Source organism: Cottoperca gobio, chromosome 1, assembly GCF_900634415.1.
Source record: "Cottoperca gobio chromosome 1, fCotGob3.1, whole genome shotgun sequence".
In the NCBI taxonomy this organism is placed as follows: domain Eukaryota; kingdom Metazoa; phylum Chordata; class Actinopteri; order Perciformes; family Bovichtidae; genus Cottoperca; species Cottoperca gobio.
Window position 1 is genome coordinate 15,448,956 of NC_041355.1, and position 13,581 is coordinate 15,462,536.

Consider the following 13,581-nt stretch of genomic DNA (forward strand, 5'->3'; position numbering starts at 1 on the left):
AGAAGGGATTCAAAATATAGGACTCATTTAAGAAAAAGTGAATAGTAAACATAAACTTCTAAATTGTACATTTCTATCAATTCTTGTATTACTGCTTCATCTTGAATTTTTTTATGAATTAGGCCTTTTTTAAATTTTAAGTATGACTCGATATCTGTTAAGGATATCTTCATTACCACGTTTGGCTTCTAGCCACTCCTGCACAATGTTCAAACATTTTCTATTTAAAATTCTTACTTACTTTCTTATATGTGTAGCCTATATGTGTAAATAAACAAGTAGCCAACATTTTGTGAATATTTAAGATGTAATAGGATTACAATGATTATAATAATTATCGTTATATTAGTAGTATAAGTAATAGTCGTTTTAGTCTAGCCTAAAAATAGCATTAGTAGTTATTTAATATTTCCCTACAACCTTCTTGATCAGTAATTGAAAAGCACCACAGCGGCGTTGAGGTGTCGCTGGCCCTTTAAGACATGTTTTGACTCCGCACGTGCTTGCCTTATATGGGAGCAGCATCAAACGGTGACCGTTAGTTACCTCTGCTGCTGCTCTCCTCTGCTCCGCATCAAGCAGCGCTATAAAACCCTGCCGGAGGAGAGAAGAACAGTTTTGTCAGACACTGAGACACGGAACAGCGGAGGACCACAACAGAAGAGGAGTACAGCTTATTCACCATTTATAAGTTGCTCTGGACGAAGGATTTCAATTTATGAAAAGAGAAAGAGTGGATATTAACAACGTTCACGACAAAGGTGGGTGAGTTTGTAGGTTTTTTTTGGGGGGGTGCTGGGAGTTTGGAGGGGGGGGGGGGGGTGCATTATGAGTTTCTTTGTTGGATCAACAAAGAGATACATGCCACTGTGTCACAGTTTAAAGTATTTTCACAGCACTTTGTCTTCATATATTGTCAGCTCAATGTTCTGCTTTTAGCTGTAAGTAGGCTACTTAAGCGTCAAAAACCTCAAATTGTTTTTGGTAGGCTATTGCATGCCAATTGCTGTTTTTTTCTTAGTTTTTTATTTTATTTTAACGTTACGAAGTTAAACGAGAACTGCAATGAGATGAATGGACGTTGAATGGGCATGGCAATACCGTTGTTTGAGTAAAATGACAAGTATTGTCTTTGCTGTTTTTTCCCTCTTTTATCATGTAGTTATATCAGCATACTCCTGTATGAGTAGGACCAATGTCAAGTTAGCTACAGTCAAACACGGGACTTCCGGTTAGGTGTTCCAAAAAAAATAAAAGCCTCTTTGTGGCAAACATTAAAGAGGAAAGTGCGAAGTTATAAAGCAAATGTTGATATTCTCTCTCAATATTCTTCAATGTAAAGCCACGGCACAAAGGTTAAAGAATGGCATATCAGCTCCTAATGGCAAGTCATTCTTTAAGCCACATTAGTTGCAGCTTAATTCTGAAAGTACATTCGCCTTACTTGTAGTCTCATTATAGCTGACTTGATGCTGATTTGGGTCAGCATCGCCAAGCTGTATGACCGACAGTAACCTTATTTTAATTGAACAATTAAACACAAGTAGCCTATAACAAGTCAGTCAGTCAGACTACGGATTGTTTAATTCTCTCATAATGTTGACATTGGGTCGTAGTGAAAAAGGTGCCCCTGTGTGACAATTAACATTGGCCTGTTTTTCTTCTTTTCGTGTTTCAATGTTTTTTGTGTGCGGGGTCAGCTCAGTGTTTTTAGTGTTATTATTCATGTGCATTTCTGCAGTGTTGGTGCAGCGTCGACGACATACATTTGCTTAATTTTCATTCGTGATTTGAAGAAGCAAAATGTCTCTTTCATGTCAGAATCGACGGTCTTTTATCATCTTTTTTTATCATGGGGGGGGGGGGGAAAATCCTTTTTTGATTTGTGTTTCATTGGGTTTTTTCGGAAAACAATGAAGACAATGGAGTTTAGGGGAAAAAAATCCTGTATGAGTGCGATATGACACGTGAGCGAGAGTTGATGGTAAACAAGTATTAAAAAGGGAGATTTCACTGTGTGCCACTAGAGGCGCCCTGGCTCTGCACCATTTGGGCTGCTCAACACTCAGAGTCCCTCTCATTTCGGCATACGATGTGTTTTCACCACCGTGTTGAACAAAATCACACGATTCATGGAGAGGTAAACTCAATCAAAAACAGCTCAAGCTTCTCAGATACTATAACTACAGAACAAATCAGTAGAATCAAGCTGATTCAAGTTCGATAAAAAAATAATAATAATAATGCTCTAATAAACATTTAAACACGATGTTATGTTAAGAAATCTATCCCCAAATGAAGGGGGGGTTGTAGAGACTCAATTTCTTTCAGTAATCAAAATTGACAGCCAAAATTTGAGATGTCATTTATTAATTAATTTAAACCTTTATTTAGGACTCAGGGAATCAATCATTTAAAATTAAACAAAGACATCAAACCAACAATCAATAAGCAAACAAACCTCTTGTTAAAACCAAACATAGCAGGAAAGAAGATGAAAATAATCAATGTGGACCAAAGGTGGCTAAAAGTGTAGTTGTGTCCACCCACACACTGCAGACCACACTATGGCAATGTAGGTGGTGCTTTTCCCCTCCTTCATTTAATAGGAATTGTGCAATATTTTATTGGAATACATTTAGAGAAGAATTAATTTGTGACTTCAAACCTGTGCTGTTACAGCCCACAGCAATATAGACATTCAAGTTGTTTCTATGGTCGTTCAAGAGTTTCACATCGTGCCCTTGTTAAATCGCCTGATCTGCTTTTGCAAACACTTACTCAATCAAATTGGCAGTTGTGTATTCGGTAGGATTGCAACCAATGATTATTTTTATTATCAAATTCTAAGGTGATATCTTAAAGTGTCTTGGTTTGTCAGTCCAAAACCCAAAGACATTCACGTTAATATGATATTAAACAGAGAAAAGCCGTTTTCAGCCTCTCAAATACCGAGAGGTCATGCTTAAGGATTAATCGATTATTTTTCTGTTGATCGCATAATCAATGGGTCCACAAATTGTTACAGCTCTACTATGAATATCTGTTAGTTTTTGTCTCTCGGTAAGTCTAGAGCAGGTCTTAAATTGATTTCTTAAACCAGGTGACTCATAGAGAAAACGTACCGGTGCAGCAGATACTCTACATGGGTCACTGTGTTACTTGGTCATCTCAAAGGTTCTGTTGAATTTTATTGCCACATTTCCTATATGCCAGTGGATTTATATAATACAGCCAATTCCAAGTAACTGAAACATTGCTTCAATACGGTTGAGTTACTGGCACAAAAACGTAAAACGTTGTTGACATCTGTATTGTATTTGGTTTTGATAACGGCCGTGTTGTCTTTTGGCCTTCCCCACATGACAACTAGTTAGTGCTAGAAGTCAAACATTCTGGCACTGATGTTATAAATGAGTTTCACCCTTTAAGTAAGTGGTGACTGTTGGGGAATTGGTTGGATGTGACTTTGGTGTCATTATGATTGCATTAGAGAAAATGTGGTGTAAAATCATGACGTCTGGATCAATGTTTTGATTTCTCCTCGACCCACAAGCAAATGACCAGTGGAGAGCTTCCCTGTTTGAACATCACTGTGTCCTTGATGCTGTTGTGCTGTCGTTCTACTCTCCATGACATCCAATCAGCTTTATTCTGTGTAAAACATTCAATAAAATAAACAGGATGGATGCTTTGTCTAAAGATTTCCAATTCCAAATTAAACCACCGAACTTGAAGATACGGCCGCAGTAAACGAGGCAACAGCATACTCACTGTCTTAATGAGCTTTTTGTGAAAGCTGCAAACTATTAACCTAAACGCTATTCATTTAAGACCTAAGCTATATTTCCCTCATGTGCTGTAAAGCATTGATGATGTCTCGGGTGGCTGACATGACCGGATCTTGATGACCAGGGTGTCAGAAAACAGGATTACAAAACTCGCTGGGTAATTCCCCGACAACTCCATGTTTTTGTTTAGTGGGGCTTCTGGGTTTGACTTATCCAGACAACAACAACAAAGTCTTTTATTTTATAAAAAGACACAAATGTGCAATAAATATTTTGTGTACTTTGGTCTTCTCTCTGGAGTCAAAAACAAGTCTGGGCACAAATCCAAGGACGTTTGAATCTGCAAATAGAATAAACAAATAGGCATTATTCTTTGTTGGATAAACAATGTGCGATTTAGTAAATTTGACACAAGTTTGTGCCTAGCAAGTGTGAAAGTGTATCTGCTTATTAGATTACTTTGAGGAAACCCACTAATGCTGTTTAATCAGTTTTTTTCTTTTAACAATGTGGGGGGGAGGGTGTTTTCTTGTAACATTTACATCAAATGCAGTTTTGCGTGTGATTCACATGTGTTAACAGGGTGAAAACTGTAATGTTTAAAGGATTAACAGGATGAACTTTTGCAATTACCACTGTCATGTAAAACAAATACCAATGACTGTACTTATATTACCGTTACTGTATTTTATTCTATTTAATTGTGTACTCGACACTTTACTCCCTTGCTCTTTGCTCTAACTCTGTCCCCGTCGTGGGACAAATAAAGGATTTCTGATTCTGATTAGCAACAACTTTGACCACATAAAAACTGCCCTCCACCCACTCATCCTCCCAGTTGTAGCTTGACCTTTGGACAGATGAGTGTACATCAACTGGACGTGAATCAGCAGTAGCTCCTCAGTCATCAAGCGACTTTGTTTGAGTGTTGCTGTACTTCTGGCTGGTCTGCGTTTCAGAACGGTTTTGTTCGATAGGTGAATCATGATTATTTTCTTCCATGTTTCTGACGGCATTTTACTGTATTTTAGTATTTAAAAAAAGATATTAAGCAGCCAGGTTATGTTGGTCGTTTGCTTTTTTTCCTTGATGATTTTTGTTTTGGTATTTATCTTCTGAAACATTTCTGACTGGCTTTTCATGACTTGTTGTGGCACAATCAACTGAACGTCACAGCATTATTTGGTACATTTGCACTCGGTTATGGTTTGCTGATGTGAAGACTTTCTGTTCTCTTTTCACATCCGTTTTGTGGGATTTAGAATTGCTTTGCTAGCCATGTCTTTTTGCACAGGAACAAAGCTGGACTGTGGGGGGTTTAGTGAGCTTCCCTATTTACAGAGAGGAAAGTTTTATTTGTTGACTTTGTGAGCACTACTTTTGCCTGGTTTACATGTACAAGTTTGCAGTGGTTGACCCTCTCTCTCTTTGTCTTTTTGGGTTCACAGTGAGGAGCTGGAGAGTTCTCAGTGAGGTTGGGAAGACGTCAACATGACAGTCTCCACTCAACTGTGTTTACTGCTTTGGAAGAACTTCACCTACCGACGGAGACAGACTGTAAGTAGAAGTGTTTCAAATGACTGACTCATAAGAACAATGTGCTGGATGGGTTTTGTAATTTGTTTAATCTATTTGTTGTTTTTGTATTCATTTAAATATATATATATATATATATATATATATATATATATATATATATATTCCATTCCTTTTTATTTTTCCTTAAAGCAGAGGTTTCCACTCATCCATGCTGTGTTCTTTCTGTTTATTTGATTTCATTTATGATCTACAAAATATCCTTTTCTTTCACAAGTCTCTCACATTCACTATTATGCTGCCAGGCAGAATCATTAGCTTACGTTACGTTGCCGTCTTGTTTGAAGTTAGCTGTGCTAATAATGCAATCAAGCACATTTTTGGTCAGTCGACAAAATAAGACTAAAAACAAAATGGAGGGGTATCTGTTCTGTATAATTTCTCCTGAATGCTTTGTCACATTTTCAATGGATCGACTTTAAACCGGAGACGATTTTTCCAGAACCGCATGACTAGTCATAAGGGCGTTACAAAGACTTTCTAAATGTTCAGTCTTCCCTCATAACTGCATGTTCCAATGCGCACACAGAGCTCCACAATGGAAATGATGTAATTCTCCTCCGAGCCACTCGAAACACATTACAGTTTACAGATTAGTGTGAATCAGTAAAGATGTGATGATGACACATATGTCCAGTTACCATCTTGTGCTGGTTGATGCCCACACACTCAAAGTTATGTAAATCTAATTCATTCCCAGGCTGCAGCACAGTGATTCTTTATATGTGAGGAGACTCATCTGCATACAATTGAGCCAGTTGACCATCAAGCATGAACTCCTCCTCAAATTGACGGCTGTCGCTGCTTGACATTAAGTCCAATTATTTCCAACAAAGGGACATTTTCTAAGACAGTGTCTTTATTCTTTAGCCCCGTGCTGCATGTCTGCCATGCTGGTTTAGACTGAGACACAGGCAGCTGAAGTGGAGTGGCCATATGGAACAGATGGACACAGTCCTCTAAACCCTGCAGATCTCTCTCTCTCTCGTTCTCTCTCTCGCTCTCGCTCTCTCGCTCTCTCTCTCTCTCGCTCTCTCTCTCTCTCTCTCTCTGTCTCTCTCTCTGTCTCTCTCTCTCTGTCTGTCTGTCTCGCTCTGTCTCCCCCTATTAACCCATATACTATACCCAGACTCATGGTGGGATTACAGTTTACAAAAGACAACAGCTGACAGCCCCCTTCACACACACTTACACAGACACGCACAGAAACTGATGATGTGTTTTCTTCTAACACAGAAGAGATTACCTTAGTTGAACTGAAAACACACAAAAAAACTGCAAAGCCCAAATGAAAACGTGATGCCGTTATGGGATGATTAACTCATTTGTTTCGCAAGTATTTGTTTTGCAAGTATTTGTTTTGCAACAGTGTGGAACAGTGTCTTCTTTTGTTAACTTAACTTAACCGTCGTCATCTTTTTTGTCTTCCTTTCTTAGATCCAGCTGTTGATTGAGATCATCTGGCCTCTGTTCATCTTCTTCATCCTCATCTCAGTCCGAATACATTATCCACCCTACGAGCAACATGAATGTAAGCAGACAGGGAGGGAGGGAGAGGGGTTACAGATCTAATGCAAGAATTCAATTTAATTTGCTTTTTTGTAGTTCTAAAATGTAATAGTTTAATTCCTCCTGGTTCTTGGTAAGATCAACATCTTAGTCGTCCAAGGTTTCCATGTTATTGTCCCAGTAGAATCACTCGGATTTATTTGCACTCTGCGGACATGACCGTAAGCTCCTGGAAAAGTTGGTTTCACAATTCTGACCACGTTTCAACTCAATAAAATGATCACGGGTCGACTGCACAAACAAAAAAAAGTCATATCAGCATTCCAACTTCGCTTTTTTCACTTTAGGGAAGGAAAACCTGCAACAGAGTTTCCCAATAGATATATTTTTAATAGTATTTATTGAAATCACACAGGTATCCTCGTATAGATCATTTATTCAGATGGGTTTGAAGCTTTCATTCTCTGCATCATTTTAGAAAAGTTGGTGCCAATTCATTCGGACTTACATGCTTCAGGACGCATCAAGTGTAGTTATGTAATCATTATGAGCCCGCATGTGATCGTTCTGCTGTTCACTCAACCAGTTCCCCTATTTGGAATAAAACCATTGATATCAAATGACAGTGTATCACAAGTCAGTCCGAACCCAGATAACCCAGTGAACTGAAGCCTCCTTCTCATCCTCCACACTTATCTTTTCAGTGTAACATCTAGTTTACTGGCAGTATTGCAGCAGTGGCAGTTCAGTCAGCTGATAAGAGTTCAAACTATTGTAAAGATAATGTCAGTGCCGTAATCGATATGTTACAGTTTGACTGGGTTTAATGAGTTGAAAATCCTCTTTCAGAGTGTTCAAAGTTCTGCGAAGATGTCTTACACATTTAAAAATTGTTAACTTGACTCTTATTAAATAAGATAGATAATTATTTACACATAGTGGAATGCTTTTTAGAGGTTCAGCTTTATATGTTGGAGATTAAAAGTAGTTACTGAGATACTTAAATTAGAACATTTTCAGTATTACTCATATTTAGGTCCAAATTTAAAACTAATCATAAATATTGAATGCTGTCCCTTTCCTTTTCAGGCCATTTCCCTAACAAGGCCATGCCCTCAGCGGGTACCCTGCCCTGGGTGCAAGGCATCATCTGTAACGCCAACAACCCCTGCTTCCGTAATCCTACTCCTGGCGAGAGTCCCGGGGTGGTGGGAAACTTCAATGATTCGATGTGAGTACCATGGCCGTCTTGTTGATTTATAATTCAGTCGATGCACTGCTTTGACTGTCACAAAATGTACTCTTTTAGAAAAATTGAGAAACGATCCTCAGGCTTTGAATCCTCACGAGATGGGAAACAGTGTGTCTGATTTTGTCTCTGTCTGCGAACATCCCCAGAATCTCCCGTCTGTTCCTTGATGCCAAGAAGATCCTGCTCTACACTCAGAATGATCGAAGCTACGAGGGCTACAAGGGACTGCTGGGGGCCCTCAAGAAGATGCAGAAGAACACTGCTCGTAAGGACATACCTTTGATTTATGTTTTATTGATCACCCATTCATTAATTTCTCTTGCCTGTATCCTCATTTAAAGGAACACTCCCACACAACTGCACATATCAGTGACTCACACCTACAGTTTCTTCACACACATGTGTGAAGGGTGAAGGTGTTAAAACTAAATACATTGACTGATCAAGGCCACTTTCACAGTGTAACAGCTGATTGAAGTCTTCGGAGCAGTGTTCAGAGTGTCCCAGTGAGCTTCTCTCCCAAAAGCCAGTGGGTGTTGAGCTTTAGTATTGCGAGAGTCGGGTGTTGGCAAAAGACAGCCTGACAATCATTATGCAATATCTGCACGGATCTGGTAAAAAATGTCAAGTTGTTCTGACTGGGAAGTTGCTGCCTGCCTGGCTGACTCCACTGTCAAAGGAAATGGGGCTGTATTAAATATGCAATTACTTTACTTCTCTTGAAAAGAAGACTCTCAAACACATTAACTTTGTGAAGAAGATTTTTTTTACTGTGATGTGGGAAGCATGCTGGGAGCAATCTCTGTTTTCCAGCCGACCTTGTGTACAAAGACAACCTGGACAAAAAGAAAATGGAAAACATTCATACTGTATAAAATGGAGGATAATAACACAACCAGGTATTACAGGACAGAGAATGTATTAAATCTGCAAACAGACGGACAAGGAATGTTTGGGTTATAAAATCAGGTAATTTATTCAAATCAAAAGTGCAGCAAAACATAAAACTCTACTCATGAGGGCCGATCGGCTTCACTGTTCCACAGACCACCGAAGTAGTTAACTGTCTCGCAGGTTCACAAAAAGGCTCCGTCCTAAGCTCTAACATTTAGCCTATATCTCTAGCATAAGAGGAATGTTTCTTCTTCTCATTGGTCGGTGTAGGTCACCATCCAATGGTGGCCTTTGTTGGTGCGGCAGGCGTGTCCACACTTCTTGGCACAGTTTCATCTTTGGTGTCCGTCTTTGGTGTCTGTTCACATTTTTGGAACTTAGGCTGAACAGTCATGGTTTTTTATGCATACGAGCTCGACAGTAGATTTCTGCTCAGTGTCTGGACCTGGCACAGGGTGTTACAGCTTTACAACATCTTCTCGGCTAGAGGAACTGGCAAGATCTTCTCATGGCACAGGTTACTACAGTTCAACACAACACCTGCTATGATAGCGGAATGGGCATCTTTTTCTCACGCATACCTTATCTGGTCACATTCTAAACAAAGCTAGCTCCCTTCACTTAGTGGGCCAGAGTTTGAAACTCTGTGTGTGAGCACTCTTTTCAACATAGCAATACATGCCGTTCATTTAATAAAGGTACACAGGTGCAACAACATACATAGCAATGCATATAGTAAATTAATTAAGGTATAAAGTACAACAACATATATAGCATTGCGTACAGTACATTAATCAAGGTATAAAAGTGCAGTGTAAATCTAAGGGCAAGCAAGTAATGCCAAGTTTGGTGATAAATTCATGATTTCCACAACACACATTAACTTTGTGGAAAAGATTGTTTTTCAATTCAGTACCCATTACTGTGATGTGGGAAGCATGCTGGGAGCAATCTCTGTTTTACAGCCGACCTTGTGTACAAAGACAACCAGGACGAAAAGAAAATGGAAAACTTTCATACTGTATAAAATGGAGGATAATAACACAACACGGCATTACAGGACAGCACAAAAACAGTAAACAGCAGTGATGTAAGTACTGACCTCAGTTAATTGCCGTAGTGAAACGAGGGAGTCTAATTGGACATGGTCCTTTTGTTTGTGCCACTCGTGTTGCTTTGCTACAGCAACATTTCTCTGGTACACAGTATGTTTCTACGAATAAAGGGGTATTAGCTTGATTCACATCAGACCCTAATGTAAGGGTATATAGAGCAGAGTGTACCATCAGAAATTATGCAACAAAACAGAACAATCAAGGTTGTTGTTGTTTTGGCTACAGTCGGCTTTCTGAGCCCAGAGGTACGCCAGTTATGTAACGGCCCTACAAAGCATAGCATGGCCCAAAAAGGGAGAGGGATTACAGAGCAAATGAAAAATCAGTTCTATTCATTTTTATGTGTAAAAATGAATAGATTTGTACATGTTTGATTGTGTGATATTGGACGTCCTCTCTCGATTACATTAGACCCCAGACAGATCTTCATTTGATCTAATATCTGCGGGTCTTTACATTTAAACAGTTTTTTTTTTCTTTTATTATTTTAACAGCGTGTCTGTGCATTTCATCAAAATAGATTTTTAAACGCACCGCGTCATGCTCAATCCCATATTCTGTAGCGCAGGGGAAGTCATGTATGATGCAGGAGAAAATAAGAAGAGCACTGCAGCTGCAGAGCGACGCTATAGGAATAACAGCGTGGATCAAAGAGGCGAGAGTGGAAACCTACGTGTCGGTTAATAATTCAGCAACCGGCGGGGGTCAGCGAATGAGATTTACACTGATGGGGGAAGGGGCGCCGTGAAGGGTCAGGCAGAGGGGTGAGCTTTTTCCCAGAGGATACATAAATCACACAGCACATACTTTGTCTGATGAGGTCTATTGCATTCCTGCTTTATGAGATTCCGAACCACATGGCAGATAGATGAAAGGAAGAAAATTAACAGACATTTGAACATTTAAAGAATGCACAAATAGATAAATGATTGAGGGATAAGTATGATCTGATTGTCAATGTTGAACTTTTCATATGCCACAGCTTTCCTTCTTATCTTCCCACTTGTCTTTACAAAAGTGAAGCTGAAACTGGATTTGCATAATAGCATTGAATTGTTAGGCTTTCATCACCTTCATATTTTATGGCTGGCTTCATTTGATTCAAAGGCTTGATGTGTCTGAGCCTGATCCTTTAAAATGGAGACTGTGCGGCCTTTTCTTGAATGATTTTATTACTTTTCATTACATTCATTCCTCATCACCTTAACCATAAACATCATCCATTAATGTCAAGCTCAACCCTTACTTTAACCTTTTACCTAATTTCACTAACATGAGGGCTAAAACCACGGCCGACACTTACAAAAGCTCCTTTGGGAGGTGAGAAATAACATCACCTCACAGGAAATTTCCTGTAGGACGTGTAAAACTCTAATAGGCTCTCATAAACATTTCACACAGAGTCAGACATGCTCAGATACAATCCAACAAGGTATTACTTCTCCACCCGTCTACATCAAAACAGTACTTAACATTCCAGCCATTACTCAGCCAGTGTGTGGGTTGATTTCAATGTAGTCAGAATTTGATCCATCCATCTTTTCTTGATCAGACTTCGAAGTCACTTAGCATTCAGGAATGCTACTTCATGCTTGTTAACCAGGATGTAGTAGATTTAGCAAAACATAGAGATCACATCCTGTTTATAGACCAGTTTGACCAGTGTAGTCACTGGTTGATAAGTGTGTCATGTCAGTATCGTCAAATACTATACGTCAAACTAATTAGGCATCGCCAGGGCAAGCACAGACTTGTGTTAGTGTAACTGTAGGGCTCGCCCTTGTACAGCTGGCTCCATCAAAGGAAAAACAAGCACAAATACAGTTTGTCACTTCTTACGTTGTCTTACTTCAGAAACCCTCTGTACTCCTGATAACTCGGGGGATTTAAACCACTTAGGCAGCGCAAGCAAAGACAAACACACACAGATAAGATAAAGACTGAATACAAATACGCAAGCACCTTTGCTGACTGCAAAAAGTGCTGCTTGGCTTTCCATCCAGTCTGGTCTGTCCTCAAGGACATTTGGATGCAATGCACCATGGGAGCTGTAACTTCCAACTGGGACACTGATTAGACCTTATTAGTACTCCCTGGTTGTTCACTCCTGAGAGTTGCGGTCACAAACATGCTTACACAGGCACAGGTGCACAATTACACACACACACACCTCAAACTCAAATAGCACACACGCTAGTGCACAGCCATGGAGGCAGTAAGAGCATGACACCACTCATGTGCCCTCTGAACACAGAGGAACACACTGTTCTCTTTCTCTTCCTCCCAGGGGAAGTTCAGTTCAGTGCAAGCAAAGTGTTTCCTGTTTGTGTGTGTGCGTGTGTGCACGTGCTTGTGCGTCAGATCTGATATCCTTAGAAAAGCAAAAGATTTACTGGAGAGGAAGGGAAGGGACAACGGAAGGGAGGGGGGAGTGGGAAGATATTCTAAAATAAACAATCAAAATTCCACTCAGCATTATTCAGTTATGCACGGACTAGAGGAGAGCACAGCAGTAATCGTTCATTCTTTGTAAAAATGTATTTATCTTGATAGTCCAGGGCCGTAAATGAATGCGTAAACTTCACATAATCACTTAAGTTTGATGCATCAAGCCGTGCTAACATAAAAGTGTGCAGTTACACAGCAGATAGAGACAGAGCTGTTAATAACCACAATAAGAGCCTGCAGGCTATTGGAGCTATTCCTGTTCTCAATGCATGATTTCTCTTAACTATGGTCCCCCAACAACAACAACAACAACAACAACAACTACTGGTAGGTGGATAGAGAGAAATTAGTAAGAAGTAGCCCCTTTTTTTTACCAGAGTACAGAAAAGTAGGTGAAAGGTAGAGACAGATACATTTCAGAAGGAAGAAAGTTAGAGGTACAGGAAGATTGGTAGGCTATATCTGGACCAAAGTGGAACGCCCTGTAGTTACCCCGGTGTACAAAACTGTGAGTGTGAGCGCATCCACACAGCTGACTCAGGCCAGTTTCAGAAATGGTTTGACTTCTCTGGAATGCAGCAAAAGTACAAAAACCTCTCATAGTGCAGAGAGGACAGTGTGGTTTTGTGCTTGTGAACTTATCAGCATTCACATTTATGTATAATTTGATTTGGAGTTATTTGGAGTTTAAATTCAGCGAGGGGTTTTTTATGTTCTCAGTTTGTATGGTGTTCTAGCGCTGTCGTTTTCACTGGTTATACAATTCCTGGAATATTAAAAGGGAATTTTAAGAGGTATACTTTGGACAAGGAAAGACTGGGAACTTGATAGTCAGAATACTTTTAGTTTTATTTCGTTTATTTCAACTTGTACAACTCAAATACACATATAAGAAATGATAAATACAATTTTTTTACATTTGTTTCACATGGTTATGGCATGAGACAGTTGTTTCTAGCCAAACTTTATTGTGGAA

General features: G+C 39.5%; 1 protein-coding gene across 4 annotated transcripts in view; it reads left to right on the top strand.

Moving 5' to 3' along the window:
* Positions 1–592: 592 nt before the first annotated feature.
* LOC115014543 (ATP-binding cassette sub-family A member 1-like) overlaps positions 593–13,581 on the top strand; it is a 40,876-nt gene continuing 27,887 nt past the window's right edge. The window contains exons 1-5 of one of the 4 annotated variants that reach the window (XM_029441519.1): positions 593–765; positions 5,240–5,348; positions 6,825–6,918; positions 7,986–8,127; positions 8,295–8,413. In XM_029441519.1, coding sequence (XP_029297379.1) covers positions 5,283–5,348; positions 6,825–6,918; positions 7,986–8,127; positions 8,295–8,413 — 421 coding nt within the window. In that variant the 5' untranslated portion in view covers positions 593–765; positions 5,240–5,282. Of the gene's footprint in view, positions 766–4,622; positions 4,769–5,111; positions 5,137–5,239; positions 5,349–6,824; positions 6,919–7,985; positions 8,128–8,294; positions 8,414–13,581 lie in introns of those variants that run through there. The other 3 variants (XM_029441502.1, XM_029441511.1, XM_029441528.1) reach the window with 3 other exon arrangements.